The sequence below is a fragment of the Leptonotus elevatus genome, chromosome 11 (genome assembly GCF_054856555.1).
Source record: "Leptonotus elevatus isolate MCC_2025b chromosome 11, RoL_Lele_1.0, whole genome shotgun sequence".
NCBI lineage: Eukaryota > Metazoa > Chordata > Actinopteri > Syngnathiformes > Syngnathidae > Leptonotus > Leptonotus elevatus.
The window spans coordinates 21511884-21531203 of record NC_141249.1 but is presented as its reverse complement, the minus strand read 5'-3'; the positions used below and the strand labels follow the sequence as shown (position 1 = coordinate 21531203).

General features: G+C 40.8%; 2 protein-coding genes across 3 annotated transcripts in view; both read right to left on the bottom strand.

Moving 5' to 3' along the window:
- Window positions 1–6360, bottom strand: part of sema6bb (sema domain, transmembrane domain (TM), and cytoplasmic domain, (semaphorin) 6Bb) — a 157845-nt gene extending 151485 nt beyond the window's left edge. For both annotated transcript variants that reach the window (XM_086088785.1, XM_086088786.1), the window contains exon 1: window positions 5702–6360. The gene's annotated coding sequence lies outside the window, so the exon portion shown is untranslated. The remainder of the gene's footprint in view (window positions 1–5701) is intronic.
- An 8183-nt stretch (window positions 6361–14543) lies between these two features.
- On the bottom strand, window positions 14544–19315 carry LOC147166451 (uncharacterized). The gene is made up of 2 exons (XM_086089246.1): window positions 18573–19315; window positions 14544–18430 (listed from the first exon to the last, which is right to left on the bottom strand). The coding sequence occupies exons 1-2, from the start codon at window positions 18763–18765 to the stop codon at window positions 17616–17618; spliced, it is 1008 nt and encodes a 335-aa protein (XP_085945372.1). The 5' UTR covers window positions 18766–19315; the 3' UTR covers window positions 14544–17615.
- Between the last annotated feature and the right edge of the window lie 5 nt (window positions 19316–19320).

Below are 19320 nucleotides of genomic sequence, written 5' to 3'. Positions count from 1 at the left end.
CTACGGCCTTTAAAAGTATAAAAAAAATAGCGATGTTGTCTTTTTAATAGACTAAACCGAGACTCAACTTAGCTCCTCCCCAACAAAGATTTTAGTCACGCAATCAAGATGCATCATTTCCATTGCCGCTATTAGCAAGGCATCATCATCATCATACATCAAAAAAGCGGGGGTTCATTTAACCGTACTTGTTGTGTCGCAATACTTTCGTCCTCGACCGAAACCCATCAAAAACAGAAGACCATCATCAAGTGGCTGTTTGCGGACAGTATATTCGCAAAGCGAATGTTTCTCCTTACGGCTCGTTTTCCAAGAAGGAGCAAAAAGCAAGGCCCGGTTTTCTTTACTTACCCTCAAGTGTTACGGCCACTTTCCTTTTCTAATGCATTCATTTGACTTATTTCAAGCGAACGCTGCAAGAAACGCTGACAGCAGGGCCCGGGGATTATCCACAGTAAAAAGCGGAGACTCATTCTGGATGGTGGACGGCTTTGGAATTCTAAAAGTCATTTTTGCTTTTACGAGGCGGAAAAATGCAAAGACAACCAAAACTCCCGGCGCGTGTCTTGATATACTGCGGCGGAGATAGAAATGTGTATTTTGGAGGGGGCCGAAAAGCTAATAGGTTTGGAGAACGTAAAGCTGCAAAGTGGACTAATATGAGGTAGCGGCGAGGAGAATTCAATCAATAAAAAGGCACTCATGGGAGGATGTTTAAGCCGGCCAATATTTACAAGAACGTGGATCCACGCCGTAAGTACGCCCGCCGCGTTTGTCTCCGACGGAACGCTTGTTGAGCGACCCCGGGCCAACAGGTGCCTAAATTGAGAGGCAATGAGCGATGACATCCTCGCGCCAAAGCACCTGTTTTATGGCAAATGTGTTACAACATTTGCTCCACGGCAAAGGGTGCGGGGGGCGACGGCTGGCGTGAGAAAAAACACAACGCAGCGCATGTGTCTCCATCAGTGGAGAGCAAACTCTTGTTGACAAAGCAAGTTGGAAGTGCAAAGTTTGAAGGTTATAAACGGAAATATTGCAAGTAGTGTTAGTTTTCTCTTATCCAATCAACCTACGCTTGAGTCAACTGTCACATTTGCTGAACATGTTGAATGGATTTGTCATGCCTGATCCAGAGAGTGGTGACGCAATAGGAAGACGGCGTAGCAACAGAATATCAAAATAAAGCTATAAATAAATGAGAAAAAGTTATAGCGTACGCGACTAGATGTTTTCATATTGCAATACTAAATACATTGCACTACCATTAATCCATTCCGGCCCCACAAAAACATCACAACTTTTGGGAGTTACATGATTTTAATATTTTTAAAAAATGCCACTCTATTGTCTTAACACAAAAAAAAAAAAAGTTTAATTATTTTACGCAATTTACTTTTAAGTATGGGACATCAGGATAGAATCTAAGTGAGTTAGCTTACTGCTAACATATAATGTGAAACACAATAGGCGGGCTAAGCAAAATTAGCAAATATGTTATGGTAACCTTCCAACAAATTTAACACACAGAGCAGCAACTTGAAGCGTACAACAGTAATCACACATATATTCTCTATACTTGGAATAAATATTTTACGGTTTTAGACTTTAGTTTTAGTAGAGAAACTTCCCTGCCTCATCTTCTTGCTTCTAAAATATACTGCACCTTTTCCAGAGCTCAGTGCTGCCTGGCATGTTGTGGCAAAAAGTGGTACTACACGAAAGACTCAAAATTCTGACTTGTATATTGTAAAAACTGGGTTTGGGTATCAATAGTAATTTTCTGAATCCCTTAGATTTCGAATCACAAGAGTTTAGTTTGATTTCAATGAAGGCAGGAGTTGGTCAAATGATTTAGTTTTGTTTTTTTGCTAATAAAAGCGACATGTGTTATAATCACTTAGATGTTAATATGAGATAATAATAAAAATAATACTATTTGCATAATCGTAATTCAATAATTGTAAATTAATTAAAGTTTCTGAGTCAGGTCTTTCGTGAATGCAAGAAAATACTTGGCTTTTAAATTTGTATTTTCTCATGAATTTATAAGAAAAAGCCATTAAAATAATCGATTTATGGTTTTATGAATCAACATTGGGCTATGAAAAGGAAAACCCATTTGATAAGGATTCAGCGATTTTTGTAAACACAGCCCTAGTAAAAAAAATAAAATAAAATAAAAAGCTGCAATTGACCAAAAAAGCCAGGGATGTGTCACGGGAGGCGCATACGATGAGACGTGTTGCAGAGCTCCTCAAATGAGCTAACTTTACAATAAAGCACCGGGCAGCGCTCGGCCCGGATTAGCCAAGCTCCACTGAGCGCTTTGTTAAGCTTTGAGAAGAGGAAGCACTGGGGGATGAACAAAAATCCCGCCAAAAAAAGTGTAATAAGCACCGCGACCTTGGATGACTGCAACCCCGCGCGGAGCGACCCGGTCACAGTCCTCTTGTTATCTCATTTAGATGAAAATGTGCTCTTGAATTAAGCATTTTCTGCACAACTCTTACTTTCCGTTTCTCACATCCACTGCGCCTTTTCAATTGTTCTCCATGGTCTTGCCCGCCGCGGACTCATTTCTTAAGGCAGTAGGAGAGCATGCTACAGGGGTTCGGGGTTATTTATGTCATTCCTGTGAAAAATAGACATGCTTTGCCATGCCCGTGAGAAGAAATTAAACTCTTGACAGAGGCCTTCAGTTGGATGTGTTTATGATGATTCATGGTTCAAAACGTATGTGAAGCGCCGGCAGTGGTCCCCAAACAGGGCACATAAAAATATTTTAGGGCTGGACTGGACTGGACGTAACTTAACACACTTGGGGGGGGGGGGGGGGGGGGGGGGGGGGTCAAGTCTCTCGTGGCCCCAAGATCAGCTCATTGAAAGGAAACAAACGCTCCAACTAATTACAACCACGACATTCGCGGTTTGTTTCTACGCGAGTCTGTCCAAATAAGTCTCGAACATAGAACAAGCACACACAAAAATGCCGCTTTAAAAAGGGTTAAAAGACCACAGTGGGGTTTTCTCCCGGCAGCCATCCAAGATTGCACGGTATTGCGTTTGTTGCTTTTAAACAAATTAAAAAACCCTGAACCCGTGAGGAGATCACAGATCCGATCAGGCAGGTATTTCCCTCTGTTGTCTATTCATTCATTCCCTCTGATAGCGCGTCTCTTGCAATTAAGTGATGGGGTGGGAGGAATAGGGAGGGGGGGGGGGCACTGCTGCACTCAAAGTAGGCTATCCGGATTATTTGGCACTACCCGAGTTGAATTCATTCCATGACCAACGTTGTAAGTCAATTTACCTGTATAGCAGATCAACTTAAGATGGGATCTGAACATCATGTCCATTTTTTTTATCAACAGTGGAACCTCCATCACATGTAATTTTCCAAACACTGCGCCACCAGGGAGGAAAGAAAATCCAATTTCATTGGTCAGAAAAATATTATTTATTTATTACAAGTGTAGTCTGTCTATATATCTGACTAGCTAGCTAGCTAGCTAGCTATTTGACAAGCTATCCGTCCATCTAGCTAGCTAGCTATCTATCTGTCTGTGATTCAATTGGGTGACAGCCCAAAGGACAAGAAGAAGAAAATGAATGGGGGGGGGGGGGGGACTTAAAGACTCTTGTCTAGCAAAGACTGATTGACACATTCCGCGCAACAGAACGGTCGTTTTTAGGTGGTGTCATTCCGTTGGCCGAGTCTACTTCATCGCTCGCTCTCTCACACTCGGGCTCCAACCCCTTTGAGGACGCCACTTACTCCTCTTGTCTCCTTTTTCCAGTCCACAAACTTCAGGGGATGGACAAAAGGCAACGGATGAAAAGCCATTTGAATTTGAAACAGGGGACCCACTATAAAAAGAAAGCAACGTGCAGCTCGCCAATGGGGGAAATTTAAGGGAAATGTGGAGCTAGTTACAGCGGCTCTCATGGAAAAAATAAAGACCACCTATACAGTATAGTACTGTAATGTAACGCAGAAATTATTACCTTGATGAATTAGATTCCCCTCAAAAAAAACAAATGTGAAGCAAAAATTGCTTACCTAATTAATACCTACCACACGGAACATCTAGTAATGTGCTCATGAGTGATCAAAGATTGCGATAACAAAATGCGTTCATACAGAGCTACTGTGAGCACAACACACTCAACACGCAGACTGGCTAACCACAGCTAATATTGGCGCACACGTCACTCACCGAAGTCACAGATCGTATAGTGCAGAACGTGGAGATGGCGACCCCAAGTGGCCAAAAATAATACCTGCAGTTCTAAAAAAGGCAAAGTCGGTTGTCACCTGATTAAAATTATCCTAAAAAAACACTTAATGATCGGGGGATTTTAACCATTTAATACTGAACAGCAACATCAGTAGTGCCTTGAGTATCAAGACACCCTTGCATATTATAAAAAAAATTAAAAAATTTAAAAAAAGTTAATGGTTGCTGCATGCTTTGAATAAGGGGGGGGGGGGAGAGAGTAGCGCCATCTGGTGAACAAACAAAGGAAAACCAGTAGTTCAATTTTGAAATGACATTTTATGGTTGCTAGGAACTATTTTGTTTTTTGTGTAGCTTTGCCAATTTTTGCTCATTTAAGGGAAACTAAGAAAGAAGATGACAGATCTAAAAAAATATATATATATATAAATCAAATCAAATTAAATTGATTGCCCTCCAAATGGTTTAAAAGATGAAATATTACATTTTGCATGACTTCAGTACTAACTTTAACACATAAGTAGCCAGCTTATACCTCCTGGCCCCTGATATGTCGCATAATTATTGTGGGGAAACCTTTGCTCTACCGGGCGTAAATTATGTGTTTTCAATAAAGTCCACTACAGGCCATATTAAAATAAAATTTAAAACAAGTCAGAAGCAACAAATGTTTATTAGAATAGTCATTCGCAGTTTTTTTTATTGCAGTCCCTCGAGCTGAGGTTTTACGCGTTTGTTTGTTGAATTTTTATACACAATGTCCCAAGGGTCTAATATGGACACTGAGCATCGTTGCAAAGACAAATTTTGATGCTCGGGCTTTTTATTTTTATTTTTTATTTTTTTTTGCATGGGGTGCAACTGTGCAGTGCAGGTGTGCCTAATGTTGTGTCCGGTGAGCGTGGAGCAGTGCAGGATGCCAAGAGCCGGGAATGAGAGGTGGCACAAGCGCCCACGAGGCCAGTGGGCATCATTGGCAACCAGCAGCAGACACAACAACGCACTTGACGCATCAGTCAAGTCCAACTCGAGTCGACCACGAACGATGTTTTGCAAGTTTCCCAGCTCGCATTCATTTGAACGATTTATAATGAGCATATTGCATAATACATATGAGGGGTGGGAAAGGGCAAGCACTGCAGGTTAAATCCCAAGCGTCTCAATTAAAAACGCTGGCTTGACTGAGGCGGTTTTAATGTGAATATGCGCTGCCGTAACAATTACATGAATAAATCACTCCCTTTATGCCTTTTCTTTTTTTTTTTCCAGTGGTACTGTAAGAGTCCGGCGATGAGAATCTGTACTCGTTTTAGTGCGTGGCTGCGAGCTACGCAGTAAGAAATTGGAAGGAAAAATAAGCAGAAGGATGCAGGACAGTAATGATATTGCACATTAAGGGAGGGTTAAATCAACACAAGCCAATGTGGAGCGCGGCACGCCGAACAGTTGCTCTCACTTACCTTGATTAGTCTGGAGTGGTAGAAAAATGTTCGGAGTTGTTGTGAGGATGTGTTCCGCTTAATTGGAGGGGGGGGGCAAAATCCGCGTGATCGCCAAGGGAGTTCGGTCCAAACTACTCCTCCCCGTCGCACCTGTCTATGCCGAGCCCGGAGTCCGTACGCCGGCCTGACATCCACAGGGGAGGAGGCGGTGGAGGGGGGGTTGTGAGTGTTTATGTCCCAGACTTCACCACCACCTGTCCCCCCGGTCCAAAACACAACCCACAAAAGAGTCTATGTAACGCGGCGACACATGGCCACGCACGCGGGGGGGTGGTTGCGGGGTGGGGGGGTGGGGGGGTCACCCCGACTCAAGTGTCCGGAGGTGGGCGCCGCTGGCTGGCACTGAATCAGCCGCGCCGGGGTTCGAAAGCAAATTATATCCGCTTGTTCGCTTCTCCGGTCCGGTTATCGATGCTCTCCGAGGCGCGTTCGCAGTCGAGCTGCACTCAAGAGTGAGCACGGCCGCCCCCTTGTCGGCTCATTCAAATGAGCTCCAAGACTTCCCTCCCCTCCCCGAGACAAGACGGGCCGGGCCGGGCCAGCTGGGCTTGTTCGAAAGAGGAGGGAGGGAGAGTCTTCAGGCTGACAGCGGACTCTCCAGTCTCTCTCTCTCTCTCTCTCTCTCTCCCCCGGAACCGCTGGAGACTAATGAAGGAGACCCGCTGGTGTCAAAACCTGAAGTAGAATTACGCGCGCACTGGAATGGAATAAGTTAATTACTAATTAAGCACAGGTGCTAAAAGTACTGACGTTCCGTTCCGGTAAAGGAAGAACTACTGGTTTTTAACTAAAACTGGCAAGTCTCTTTACAAATATAGACAAACAAACCAAATTCATAAGGGAGCGGCCATTTTGCCACTTTACTGTCGACTGAAAATGACATCACAATCCTAAGGCTCGGGTAACGACCAATCACGGCTCACCTGTTTTCTGGGTTTGGTCATGTGACAGTCATTATCTGAGCTCTTGAGCGCTGTGATGTCATTTTGACAGCAAGTGGCAAAATGGCCGCACCCCGAGATGGATAAAAATGGTGGATTTTGATGCCTAATTCATAGTCCATACATGCAATATCGATAAGAATACTTTAATTTTTTTAATTTTTTTTTTTTCCTTGAATTTGATGCCCTATTAAATCATCATTGAAATGAATGTGAATACCATTCATTTGTTCCAGCCTCCCCAAACCAAAACTTTCTTTTTTTTTTAAGGAAAATAGCACTCTACAATATTGTGCATTAGAAAAACATAGCAATAACGATGACCAATTGTGCAGCTCTTTCTCGCGTATGTGCATTGGTCACCCAGTGGCAGTAAAATACAGACATGGATGTACATGCTGGTTACAACACGTTTTTCACAGGGGATAAAGAATATATAGCTTTACTGTCAGAGCCAAATATCACCCGAATGGTGGTTCTTATCTCAAAGCAATACTGATTCTGAAATGTATTGAAGGACCACAGTAAAATGTACAAATGAATTTCCTCATAACATAAAAAAAAATGCCTAAGTCATTAAAAAAAAATTCTTGTTTTCTAAAAAATATTCAAATATGACTTAAGCAACTATGCTATCAGGATCGGGCAGCCTTGACAGACGCCGCCTCTCTTTGAGATCCCCTCTTGTCTTAATGACATGTAAATGAAAACAAAACAAAAGTCAGATTCAACAGTTTCACAGTAACAATACCCATGCTGCGCGTTTAATATTTCAGGGACAAAAAAAAGTAAATATTTAGTCAAATGCGGAAAAACATCAACAGACTGTTATGATGATTCATAATGCAGGCTCTGAATTTCTGATTAACACCATGGGAACACAACATGTTCTACTTTTCCTCATCAACTGCTGCATGGTTACACAATGTGCGCAAGAAAAGCAGTTCGGTTGAGAACAAAATGGAATTTGGGCTGTTTTCACGCATAAATTATGCATAATATTTCTTCTAATCTCATCCATAGAAAAGCAATCAAACACAACATTCAATGTCACAAAGGGTTTACGTGGATGCCAAATTTCTCACATTTGAAAACAAAATGCACTTACTGAGCAATTTATACTAACAGGAAAATGCAAGAGAAAATCAATAAGTAAATAATGGAGAGAGAAAAATACCAGGCGCTCCAGAGACGTGGCTGTTTGCATACATAATGTATATTTTTCATACATTTGCAGTGCCTTCAAAACAAGTTTAATTTGCACCTAATGAATTTTAACAGCTGTAATAGTTTCAGCCCCTTTTTTTTTTTTTTTTGCAGGTTACATATTTTCACAACAACGTGCTGGATGTTTGTTTTGTTTTTTCAAAATGTGACAACAGGCTGAAGCAAATGTGGCCCCCGTGCCCTAGGTTAACCACCCCCCGAGTTAAATCCCTCACCAGCAACTGGCAAAGCGCCAACGACACTTTAAAGCTTCGACTCATGAATAATTTGCCGCTAAAATAATGACACCCGCAGGCTTGCCGACTGGTGTGATTAACACGTTCAAATGTGATTTCATCCTACCAGTTAATCCGCCGCACTAAACCAAAACAGCCTTTCTGCAACAATCTCATCCACAGCCAGGGAGACGGAAATATGCACAAAAGCCCGTCGCTAATGTATTTTACTTAGTTGAGACAAATTCTGTCAGTCTGAAACAGTTATTTGGGGGTTATGTGTCATTTAACGCACCTGTGCGGGTTGCTTTGACCCATTTCACTCCAAACTGTGGGGCAGACATGCTAACAACTAGCCTGCCGTGCTGCCTGTAATCAAAAAAAGCAATATAGAAATACCCGATTTAAAATACTCTTTTTTTTAATAGCATTCATGAAACTTTTTTTTTTAAGGTTTGTAAACACACAGTTTAAAATAATACAAACACAAAACATTGAATATATTGATGGAGAGCTAGAAGGGCATTAAAACAAAATATTGTAGTATAACAGCGTACAGTTAACAAATCCCGTTTTTTCCACGCAAAATTAATTATGCGTACAATTATAAAACAAACCTTCACTATCTGTAGGCATAAAAAGCAGGATTGTAGCAGATGACAATCAATCATTTTCAACAAAAATTAGGATGTGCTGAAGTCTTCTTCTTTCCGTTCTTCTTCTTTCAAATGTACACAAAAATTGCGCCGACATCTAGTGGTCGGCAGTGGAATTACATCCAATATAAACAACAGTTCGAGTAAAATAGTTACTACCTGTACGTCAAGCGTGTGACAATTACTAATAATCATCATCATAACCGTGATATTAAATTGGTTTTATATAAAGCGTTTCACGATACGTAACAAAACTTTCTCCATAAAGAATTCTCTTTATAATGCCTCGTGAATGAGAATAACTTTTAAGTAGCAAACATTCTTTCCTTTCATTTCTGCTCAGATCAAAGTCTTGTTTGTTAACATTTCACATGAATAATTAATTTGCTCAATATAACGATCCACAGGTAAACACTGCTTTAAAAGGGAAGTTAACCTCAAAATGTGCACGAATGTCGCAAGGACAAAAAGTGGAGGAAAAAAGTTGGAACACCCCTGGATTAGGCAATTAAGAGGCAAATTTGAATATTTATTAATTTATTAATTTATTTAAAAAAAAAAATTTTATTATTACATTCAAAAGTTTTAAGCTAGTATTAAAATGTACATACTGTAACTATAAAGAATTATACTGAAATGGTAAGTATATAAAAGTTAATAATAGATGAGTGACGGAATGAATTTGCTTTCTTCTACTTGCAACCTCCCGCAACATACCCCGCGGGTCAAATTGACCTCGGAGCTTTACTGCAGTTTTTTTATAACAAACATACCGTGGATTTGTTTCCGTCATCAGGACACCCTGTTAACAAGAATGTAAACGCTTCCTTATTTCTCTTTTGTTACAAAGCAGACGCTTGTGTGCGTCTTGCATGAGAAGCAACACCTGGTTCGGAGAGAGTTTGAGTGCATGAGGAGTTTTCCATCTGTGTGTGTCCGGGGAGTGTTTACATCCAGAGTGAATACTTTATGGCTTTGTACGCTCTGTTGGACTATTCTCAACAAGCCAGTTCGGGCTCCTGAAATAAACGTTATGATCTCAAAATGAAGCGATGGTGTTATTGATTAACATTGCGACGCTGAGAGGCATTTCCCATTTTTGCATACTTGATCAAATTGAAGCAACAAAACAAACTTAATAATCCAATTAGTCTTCCTTGTTTTAGCTTTGGGCTAATTAAAAGCGCTGATGTTATTTTTTTTATGTGTTATCACAGAAATCTGATGTCCTAGCATGAATAAAGTTGTTGTTTTTTTTTTTTAAGGACAAGAGGCGTATTGTTACAGGAATAAAGCTCTATTTTTTATTTATTTTAGGACAAAAGGAGTATTTGTTATGATTTTTTTTATTTTAGGACAAAAAAAGTATTTGTTTTGATTTTGTTTTTTTTAGAATTAAAGCATATTTTCCAGAAAAAAAACGCAATATTGCAAGAATAATATTTGCTTGTTAAACTTTGACTCTAATATCATATTAAAAAAGGTATCTTTAATTTTTGGGAAAATTATGACTATGTCTTGCTAATTTAAAAAAAAACGTATAATTTCTTCAAAAAATGTCACTTTACTCTCATAACATTACAACTTGTTTTTAAATAAAAATATCAAATGTCATTTTAAAATTCTTATTACATTTAGTGGTAATGTAAAATACCTTGACCTCCCTCCCTACCTACAGAATAATCCATTAGTATCTCAGTTTTCACCAGTCAGGAACTACTTCAACCAGCAGAGGTCACTGTTGTAACTACAGTACCTTAAAAAAAAATATTCAACCCGTTTCACAACACAAAGGCCAAAAATGATGACTGTAACATTTTGACAAAAACACCAAAATCCTTCGTTCATACTGACATTTCAATTTTATAAACTCACACTGGATTGGATTATTTTTAAAATGGGAAAATCATCATCTATAACCGCAACTTGCTGTATCACTGTAATTTATAAAGTGAGCACCAAAAAAATGGATTGATGTAAATTACAGTCGAACAAAAGTCAAACTGAAGGTGATTTTGACTGCTAGACTTGAGCGATGGCGACCTTTACTGTCATTTCTTTTCTTCTCGCAATACACTTCAATTTAATGTTTGACACTTTCAGCCATCCATTTTCTATACTGCTTGTCCTCATTCGGTTAGTCTGCGTGTGAGCATTTTGAGCAAGAGTTAATTCTGACCATGATTGAATTACAATACTTCATTCAAGTATGATAATTAGCGGCCATAATACGACGGAGGGTTTTTTTTCCAAACATTTCTCCCCTGTCAAAGGTCCCTGGCCCCAAAAGTTTTCCAAGCCCTGCTCTCCAGAACGCCACATCGATATTCTAGCGGCTGAACTTTGGTAAACTCCTTTGGGGACGAGCTGTCTTTCTCCCCCCGCCGTATGTTTCATCATGTTTACTGCGGCCAAGAAACAACACTATCAGGCTGTTGAGGGCGACGCAAACCAACAATGGACCGAAACTGGCCATATAAATCCCCATAAAGCTGTTTTCATTCCAGGTAACCGCATCGGCAGCATCGCGTTGTCGTTGTGTCGTTACGTCTCTTCCACGCGTCCCGATATCCTCGTAATTTATCCCGTCTGGCTAACGCCGGAGAGCGCGCATACACGCACTATCATCCGTAGCTGACGCCACTCTAATATTTAGTTTCCCCTAAAGGTTTTCCTGAATTCCACCATGAACCTTTATTATTCTCTTTGCCCCCCCCCCCCCCCTTGCGCAGAACGAAACTTTGAGCCATGATTCAACAAAAGAACTTGGGCTGTTTTATCTTCCGTCAAAGTTTGTGTGATGGCAATAAATAAATAAATAAGTATCTCATCCTTTTGCTTTCATCCCGCTCGCAGTGTCGCAGTAGGCAGGCATTAGGCCCGAGCGGCATGAAAAGCGAAAGAAAGTCAGAAAGAGTGAAACAGCCACCGATGGGGAAGGCACTTTTTAATGTGACAAAAAAAACATGCCGGGAGGGTCGTCTTATACCCTAAATAGGTCACTGATGTAAAATGTAAACAGTCATAGATTCATTTCTGTACATTCTTACGCAACTGTCTATGATGTGACCTATAATGACCGATTCGAGCAGGGGTCACCAACATGGTGCCAAGAGCTCCACTTCAATAGCCGAATCGAAGAGGCAGCAGCCTAAGAAGGGAATCGCAGACTTCCTTTTTCACCCCAAACCACTTCGTCCAACTCTACCGGGGAAAGCTCGAGACTTTCCACCGTGTCTTTGGGCCCAGTGACGTTACACAAAAACACATCACCAACCAGGTGGCCCCCAAGAGGTATCTTTAACAGAACTCCCTAGCCACCTCGTGGGTTCCTCTCGATACAGAGGAGCAGTGGTTCGAATTTTAAGTACATATAAAGGTTCAAGCGGAAGTCAACCGCATGTCTTTCTTATTTTAGCAACTTCGTGAAGGCCTATTGAGAGAAAAACAACCTTGTTTGGGGCTCTTGATGAGCGCGACCAATAGCGTTAGCCGAATCTCCTGTGTGACGAGACAAATTAATGTGCGGCTAATTTGGTTAGGCGAAAAAAAGTGGCTCATCGCTTTGTCTTTGTGGTTTTCAAGCCAGCCTCGTGATCACTTCTTGGGGGGCACAGAAGTGGGCATAATCGACGAGACCAAGACAGATTTTTCCATCTAACTTTTCCAGTGTCGATAACAACCAAACACTACTACTGCTTTGACCTCTGACCCTAGTGAAGTTCAGAGAATGGATGGGGCAGACATTCAAGTATTTTCTTAATTGAATAGAACTACATAGATCCAGTTGCGGTCATACATTTTAGTAAAACCATTCCTAAGCACTAATATTGAAGTCTGACTCAAATCCCTCACCTCTGCAATCTCTCCTCTTCTCATAAACAATAAAAGACTCGTCAGAATTTCCCAGTGGTTATTACAGTAACATTGCCACAACACTATGTAATGAATAACTGATTGGGCGTGTTGTCTTCCCATGCTCTATTTAATCAATAATCTCTTTCCTCACTGTGGTGAATTGTTTGGTTATTTACACTCGCACTCCAAAAAATGTGATCAATCCTTTCCGAAAAGCAGCAGCAGCCAGCGACATAACATTTTTTAAACGAATGAATCGCAGGAGAATGATTCACAGTGTGTGAAAGAGAGCTCATCGGCGCGTTGCGAGTTAGCGCCGGCCAATGTGCTCCGACTATATTATTACCGTGAGCTACCGCGGCCGCCTCCATCAATCTGTGATTATTTTGGATGCGCTGCCAAGTTGAGCAGGTAGAGGGAGATCAAATACAACTTTGGCACATAAGCATCCGCAGGCAGGCCAATGTTAGCTGCTGACATTAGCTGGCTCGCTAGTTAGCCGCCAACTGGCAGGCTGCTGTAGTTGTCTCATGTCATCAAAGTCACTGTATTCCATAGCTAACATTATCTGATAGCGCCAAGTACTACTAGCTAACTTACAAACGGTTAGTTGATTTCGTTAGTTGTCACTTGTGATCAATGTACAGTGTAGTCAACTGCTAACATTTAGCTGGTCAATAGTTAGCGGTGGCCCTTAACTTGTTTCAAAGTACAGGAAGTGTCGCCAATTGCTAACATTAGCTGCCAGCACTCACACAGTTTTTTTCCTTTGCTATTTTTATTAAGTCAAAAACCAACATCCAATTCAAACTGAGCACACACAACAGAACCCTGCTGTCGAACAAGACACAAGAAAGAAAGAAAAAACACTCAAAACCACCACACACAAAAAAGAACCAAAAAAAAGCCAAAAGGTCTATTTGATAAATAGCTGCTGCTTGGCTAGCTGCCATATTAGTCCCATCCCATGTCATCAAAGTCAAGGCACTGTATTCCATAGCTAACATTATCGGCTAGCGTTGCGTGCTCCAAGCTAACTTACAAACAGTTAGCTGGCGGACACATCATCAATTGTGATCAAACGAAGTACAGTGGTAACTTATAGTTAGCTACTATACACATTGTAATCAAATGTAAGTACAATTGTACATTAATTTATGAGTATTATTTCATTAGTCGCCACTTGTTATCAAAGTACAGGAAGTGTTCCCGATTGCTAACGTTGCGCGCAAACATTTGGTAGCTAGCTGCTGACTAGCTGGCCGCTGTCATCACTTTGGATCATAATGCAGGTTAGCTGACTGGCTAGCTGCTATATTAAGTGATATCTTGACTTATATCAGCTAGCGCTACAGATTAGCTTGACATGGCGACACAGAGGCTGAAATCTGATTGGACAAAAAAAAAAATCATAATCTAACATAACAGCTTGTGTTGTGATACACTTAAAACGGTGCCTCGGGATGCCAAAACACCAAAACAAGAATCCCACTTATGGGTCTATGAGTTTATGTATGTGGGCGTGGGGGTCTGGGGTTTGAGGGGGGTCGCGGCCGCTGTCAAAAATCGTACAATCACACAGCAAGAAAAGCATAAATATTTCAGCGGCCGGCAGTCGGCTCCAATCCCTCGGCTGCCACTGTGGCGTCTGACCTCCTCCGTTGGGAGTTCCCCGTGACAGAATGTCAGTGGCTGCTTTTCAAAAAAAAAAAAAAAAATACAACGTAAAGAGATTAAAACAGCATGTTTGTTTTTCATTTTTAATACTGCAACGTCCCTGCATTTTTTTTTTCACCATAAACTTTGACTACACCTTTGAAAGATGGTGTGTTTTTAAGGTCGTGCATAGGGGGTCCAACCAAACCCCCCCCCCCCCCCCCTCCCTACCACAAATCACTTCAGCAATAACCTTTAAGCCAGGGAGGCGCAGCACTCATAAAACGTCTGTAGCCAGTTACATTTTCCTCGCAGGGCAATTTTACTCCGAGATTAAAGATCCTCACTGGCAGGAAGTTTAATCTTAAAGGTAATGACTTTCATTACTTTTATGAGCTTTCACTAGGAGCCTTCCAAGTTTGCGTCCCGGATGAGGAGGCTCAACTAAACCCCGAATGGAATGCGGGGCCATTAATAGTCGAGGTTGTCGATACGTTGTCGAAGGACCAGAGTCAAAGATGCATTGAAAAACAACTGCATTCAATTTCATATTCCAAAATTTAATAGGAATCTGTTTTATAGCTTTCACCTAAAAAAAGAAAAAAAGAAGAAGCAAAATATACAGCAGTCGTCATATTAATACGCCGCAGGGTCAAAAGGAGCAGGACAACAGTTCGTATCACGTTTCAAAGGTACAGATGATTTGTCGTCGTGTCGTATGTTACCGATACCTCAGGAAATCTGCCGCAGGATGTTGGAAATAAGATTCCTGTCAACGTGGCGCAGTTGTAACCGAGCTCGGCTATTAATTTTGGGGCGGGACGCATCTGTCATCTGGACACTTTACACCAGACACTCGACAAACACGAACCACAAATTGATTTTATTGCAATGCAATTCGAGTGCTCTTTAACAAAGCTCTTCGTGTGTTCTTGCTAATAATTGATTTCTTTGAGGCTGCTTGTCGAATCAACAAGCGCAGTTTCGCCAATGACATCATCGTTTGATTTACTAACGATGCAAAACCAAATAACTCCTTTGAAAACCACGGTTACTTGCTCATAAATGCCTTTTCTGACTCACAAAAGCTCAAATATTTTTCAATATTATACCGATAATCCCACCGATCAATCAGATATTTTTTTTATTATTATTATTAAACAATAACACATAAAACAATTGCAAAGTGCGTGGGAGGTGCAGGTATTATTTTTGTCTACCTGGGGGCACCATCCTCACATTCTACACTGTAGTATCTGTGACTTTGAATGCGTGCCCGGTGAGTGACGTGGGCGTCAGTCAATGGGCGTGTAGTTGGCTGTTCACTGGTTAACGTTTGACGGCTGGGCAGTTACTCCAAAGATGTTTTTACAAGCAATAAAAAAAAAGTACATTTCCGATCAAATGCCCGCTTTAAATTAAAGGCATTTATTCAGCATTGTTAATGCGTGAGGTTTAATTTGCCTTTTATCCCGTCTCAATCAAGTGTGTTTACTTCACATTTCTAAAATTACATACCCGTAATTGAGTTTTACAAAACGCTGCACAGCGGCTAATTTGTCTCGCAAGGTGTCCCCCAGGCAGAAAAAGAAAGTGAGAGTGAGTGATTGGGTGGTCGATGCGGAGCCACTGTTTTTACCCCGAGGTTCGAGACAGTTTCCTGTTATCTCGCAAATGGGCAATTAGTCCGTTATGGCCACAACAATTTGGGCCTCAAGCAACAAGGCCGAGTTAAGTGAGGACAGATGAGAGCCTTAAGGGGGATATTTGCTGCCACTTCCTGTTTTTTAGGTTCAAGTCACACGCCCTGCCACACGAGGTCAGGTGTGAATTAAATATATCGAGTGAAAAGATGCTGACTCGTGAAAAAAAGAGAGTAGAGCGGAGGAGATACACGGCACCGATTTGAGGTTCACGTGGTTGGAGGACATCTTCATCCTGTGGAAGCTTGACTGCATTTGAGATGATTGGCAGTTAAGGATGTCAAATTGTTCCTCAAAGCATTGTTTGTGCAGTTAATAAAGACTTTACGATGCTGACGGGTGGAAAAAAAATGATTCACTTGACATTATTTTTCCAATGGGATCCATTGTTTTGAAATCAAATAAAAGCAATTTGTGTCACATCCAATGCACTTTTAAAAACCCATGTATTTTTCCCAATAGGGATGTTTGCCATACTGTACATTATGTTGTTTAATATTAAGTCCGAGTTCTGCTACAGACTGTGGGGTTCCGGCCCATGTTTATTTAATGGAACAAGACTGCCCTCTTCAGGTTGTATACTGCCCTAACGTGATTCTATGTTGCATTCATTTTTTTTCATTAAGTATTTATTAAAACCCTTCAACAGGAAATACAATTTAGAAATTAATACGTTTAAAATATGTTAATTATTGTTTAATATTTTAAGTTATGAAAGTATTATCTATTCATTTTATATACATAACATCTATTTGGGGCATACTCCGTACTTTGCACCATCCATGTTTTTGTGAGTTTTAAACTTAACATGTATTAAAAAAAGTTTAAAAATCTGCATTGAATTTATATATATATAAATATATATATTTCTAAAAAAAAATACCCCCCCTAAAAAAACAATTGTGCTCATAATAATGTAAATACATTTAATACAATAATTAAGTATAAGCATGTATTATGTAGTTGAATTTGAACTGTCAAAAAAAATATTAATTACTTTAATGTTCCCATCCAATAAGTGTCATTTAAAAAAAAAAATCTCGAATTTGTTTTTGTAAAACTCTTTAAACAAGAAATTGGCATTAAAACTGTTTAGTGGAGATGTAACAAGAGTGGCGATGTCGTTGATTCGTCTCAATATTAAAAGTGCTGTAATATTGTTGCCGTCATGTTACAATATTAAAAGCAGTAACATCAGTAAAAAAAAAAAAAAACTTTAAAAAACGTTCCGCCCGATTGAGTCAAACAGAGCATTGTGAACTAGAGTCATAGACCATGATACTTTTCGCCACTAATTCAATAGGAACACATGACAATAAAATGACTTGTCAAGCCTGTTTATGTCAGTTATGTACAAAAAAAAATTTTTTTTTTTTTTTTACAATATTGTGAAATTTGACACCTTTTTTTAATCTTTTTTGTCTGCACCCTCCTCTCAGTACCATGCTAATTATCGTATTGTTAGGTTCATATCACGACATATCGTAATGTTTGGATATCATTACATCCCAACTGTTTAGAATTAAAAAAATCTCACTCACAACAAGGAATTTCAATTTCAAAACAATGTCTCACATCAATTCAATAATCGCCATGAGCATTAGCTTCTTTCAAAGTCAGTTCGCCAGCCGTCCTTCGTCTTCATTTCCTGCATTTTGGTTGTCCACGACGCAAGTGTGCTTCTTAAAGCCATTCTTAAAATGAAATTGTTTCTGACACACGTTGCACTGGAACGGTTTCTCGCCGGTGTGCGTTCTCATGTGCACTGCGATGTACCACTTCGTGGTGAAGCCTTTGGCGCACACCGGACACGAGAAGTGTTCCCTGCTCGAGTGTGACCTCATGTGCCTTTTCAAAGCGTAATGCCAAGTGAACTTTTTGCCGCAGAACGAGCATGCAAAAGGTTTCTCTCCCGTGTGCTTTGCCATGTGTCTGTTTAAACGGGCAAGCTTTGTAAACGCTTGGCCGCATTCAGAGCACTCGAACTTCTGGCTGTCGGAGTTGTTGACGACGTGCCGTCTTTGGTGTGATCGGAGCAGCCCTCTCGTTGGGAAGCTTTCCGCGCAAACGGAGCAGGTAAAAGTTTTGTGCGCTTGTTGGTGTGATTTCATGTGTCTCTTCATATTTCCTTTGGAGGAGAATAATTTATGACAAAACGGGCAAGAGAAAGATTCCTCTCTCCCGTAATCGCAGTCATCTTCTACATCTGATAGTGGGGCGAAGGTGCTTTCTGGATCCGAGCATCTTTGCTCGTTGTGAGCTTCGTTGGCGAACGCGTTATCAACCTCCTCGTCCTCCTCCACCGCCACCACCTCTGGCCATTCAGGCTGTTCCACATCCTGACTGTTCCACACGTCATCTTCTTCCTTTTTAATGAGGGGGTGCCCTGTCACTGGCTCCTCCTCTTGACTTATCAACACCTGCTGCATATCTGTAACACGCAAGGGCAGCAAAACATCATTAACCAAAACCATGTATTGGATAGACCTACTAAGTTAAGACTCAAATGTAATATAGTATAATGCATTATGGTATAAATGGTGTTAAATAGTAGTAAAAACAAGTCCACCAACCTGCCTGCTGTATGCCACCATGAGACTTTAAAACGGCGCCCAGCAGTTGGCCTTGTCGCTCTTTCTCCTCCTTTGTTCGACTAAGTTCCTCCTCGTACTCCATGATGGTTCTTTCAAAAAGTTGGTAAATTTCCTCCACGGCGAGGTTTAGTCGCCGCTTCATTAATTCTCTCAATATGGTGACTTTACACATTTTGCCACGATAGCGCTGGCTCGCTGCTTTGTGACGTGAAGCTAATTTGAACGCTAGCAAGCTAAGCTACCGTCTGTACGATCGTTCGCTTCGATGAGTTTTAAGGTCAAACGCCGCGATTGTTTTGTCTTGTGTCACACGTCAGTCGTATGTAGTGCGCGAAAAACAAATGCAACAAGAACGAGGGAGGGAAACGAGATTAGGTTCTACTCCGGTGCGCGCTCTCGCTCAGACCGCTGTATGGATTACTTCCGCATTCTTCTTCTTCTTCTGTTGGTGTTTAATGGCGTTTGGCAAATACGTTTAATGTGTATTACCGCCACCAACTGGCATACATAGGAGACAGCTAGATTGATTATCAAAAAAATGCAGCGATGGATGTTTTTATTATCAAACAAAAAAAATTGTTTTTATAGATGTATCATCTCCTGCTTCCGTTTAAAGTATATTTAAAGAGCAGTGGTGTCAAAAGTGGTGTTTTCACGGTGGGCCACAATACAGTTGATGTCTGGTTGTAATGGTAAACACACATATATAACATATGTAGCACCAAAA

Bases quoted from the DNA above. Each gene is read 5' to 3' on its own strand.
- LOC147166451 (XM_086089246.1), bottom strand. From the start codon at position 18,765: ATGTGTAAAGTCACCATATTGAGAGAATTAATGAAGCGGCGACTAAAC. The intron at 18,431-18,572 runs GTTGGTGGACTT...TGCGTGTTACAG, and splicing joins TGGTGGCATACAGCAGGCAG to ATATGCAGCAGGTGTTGATA.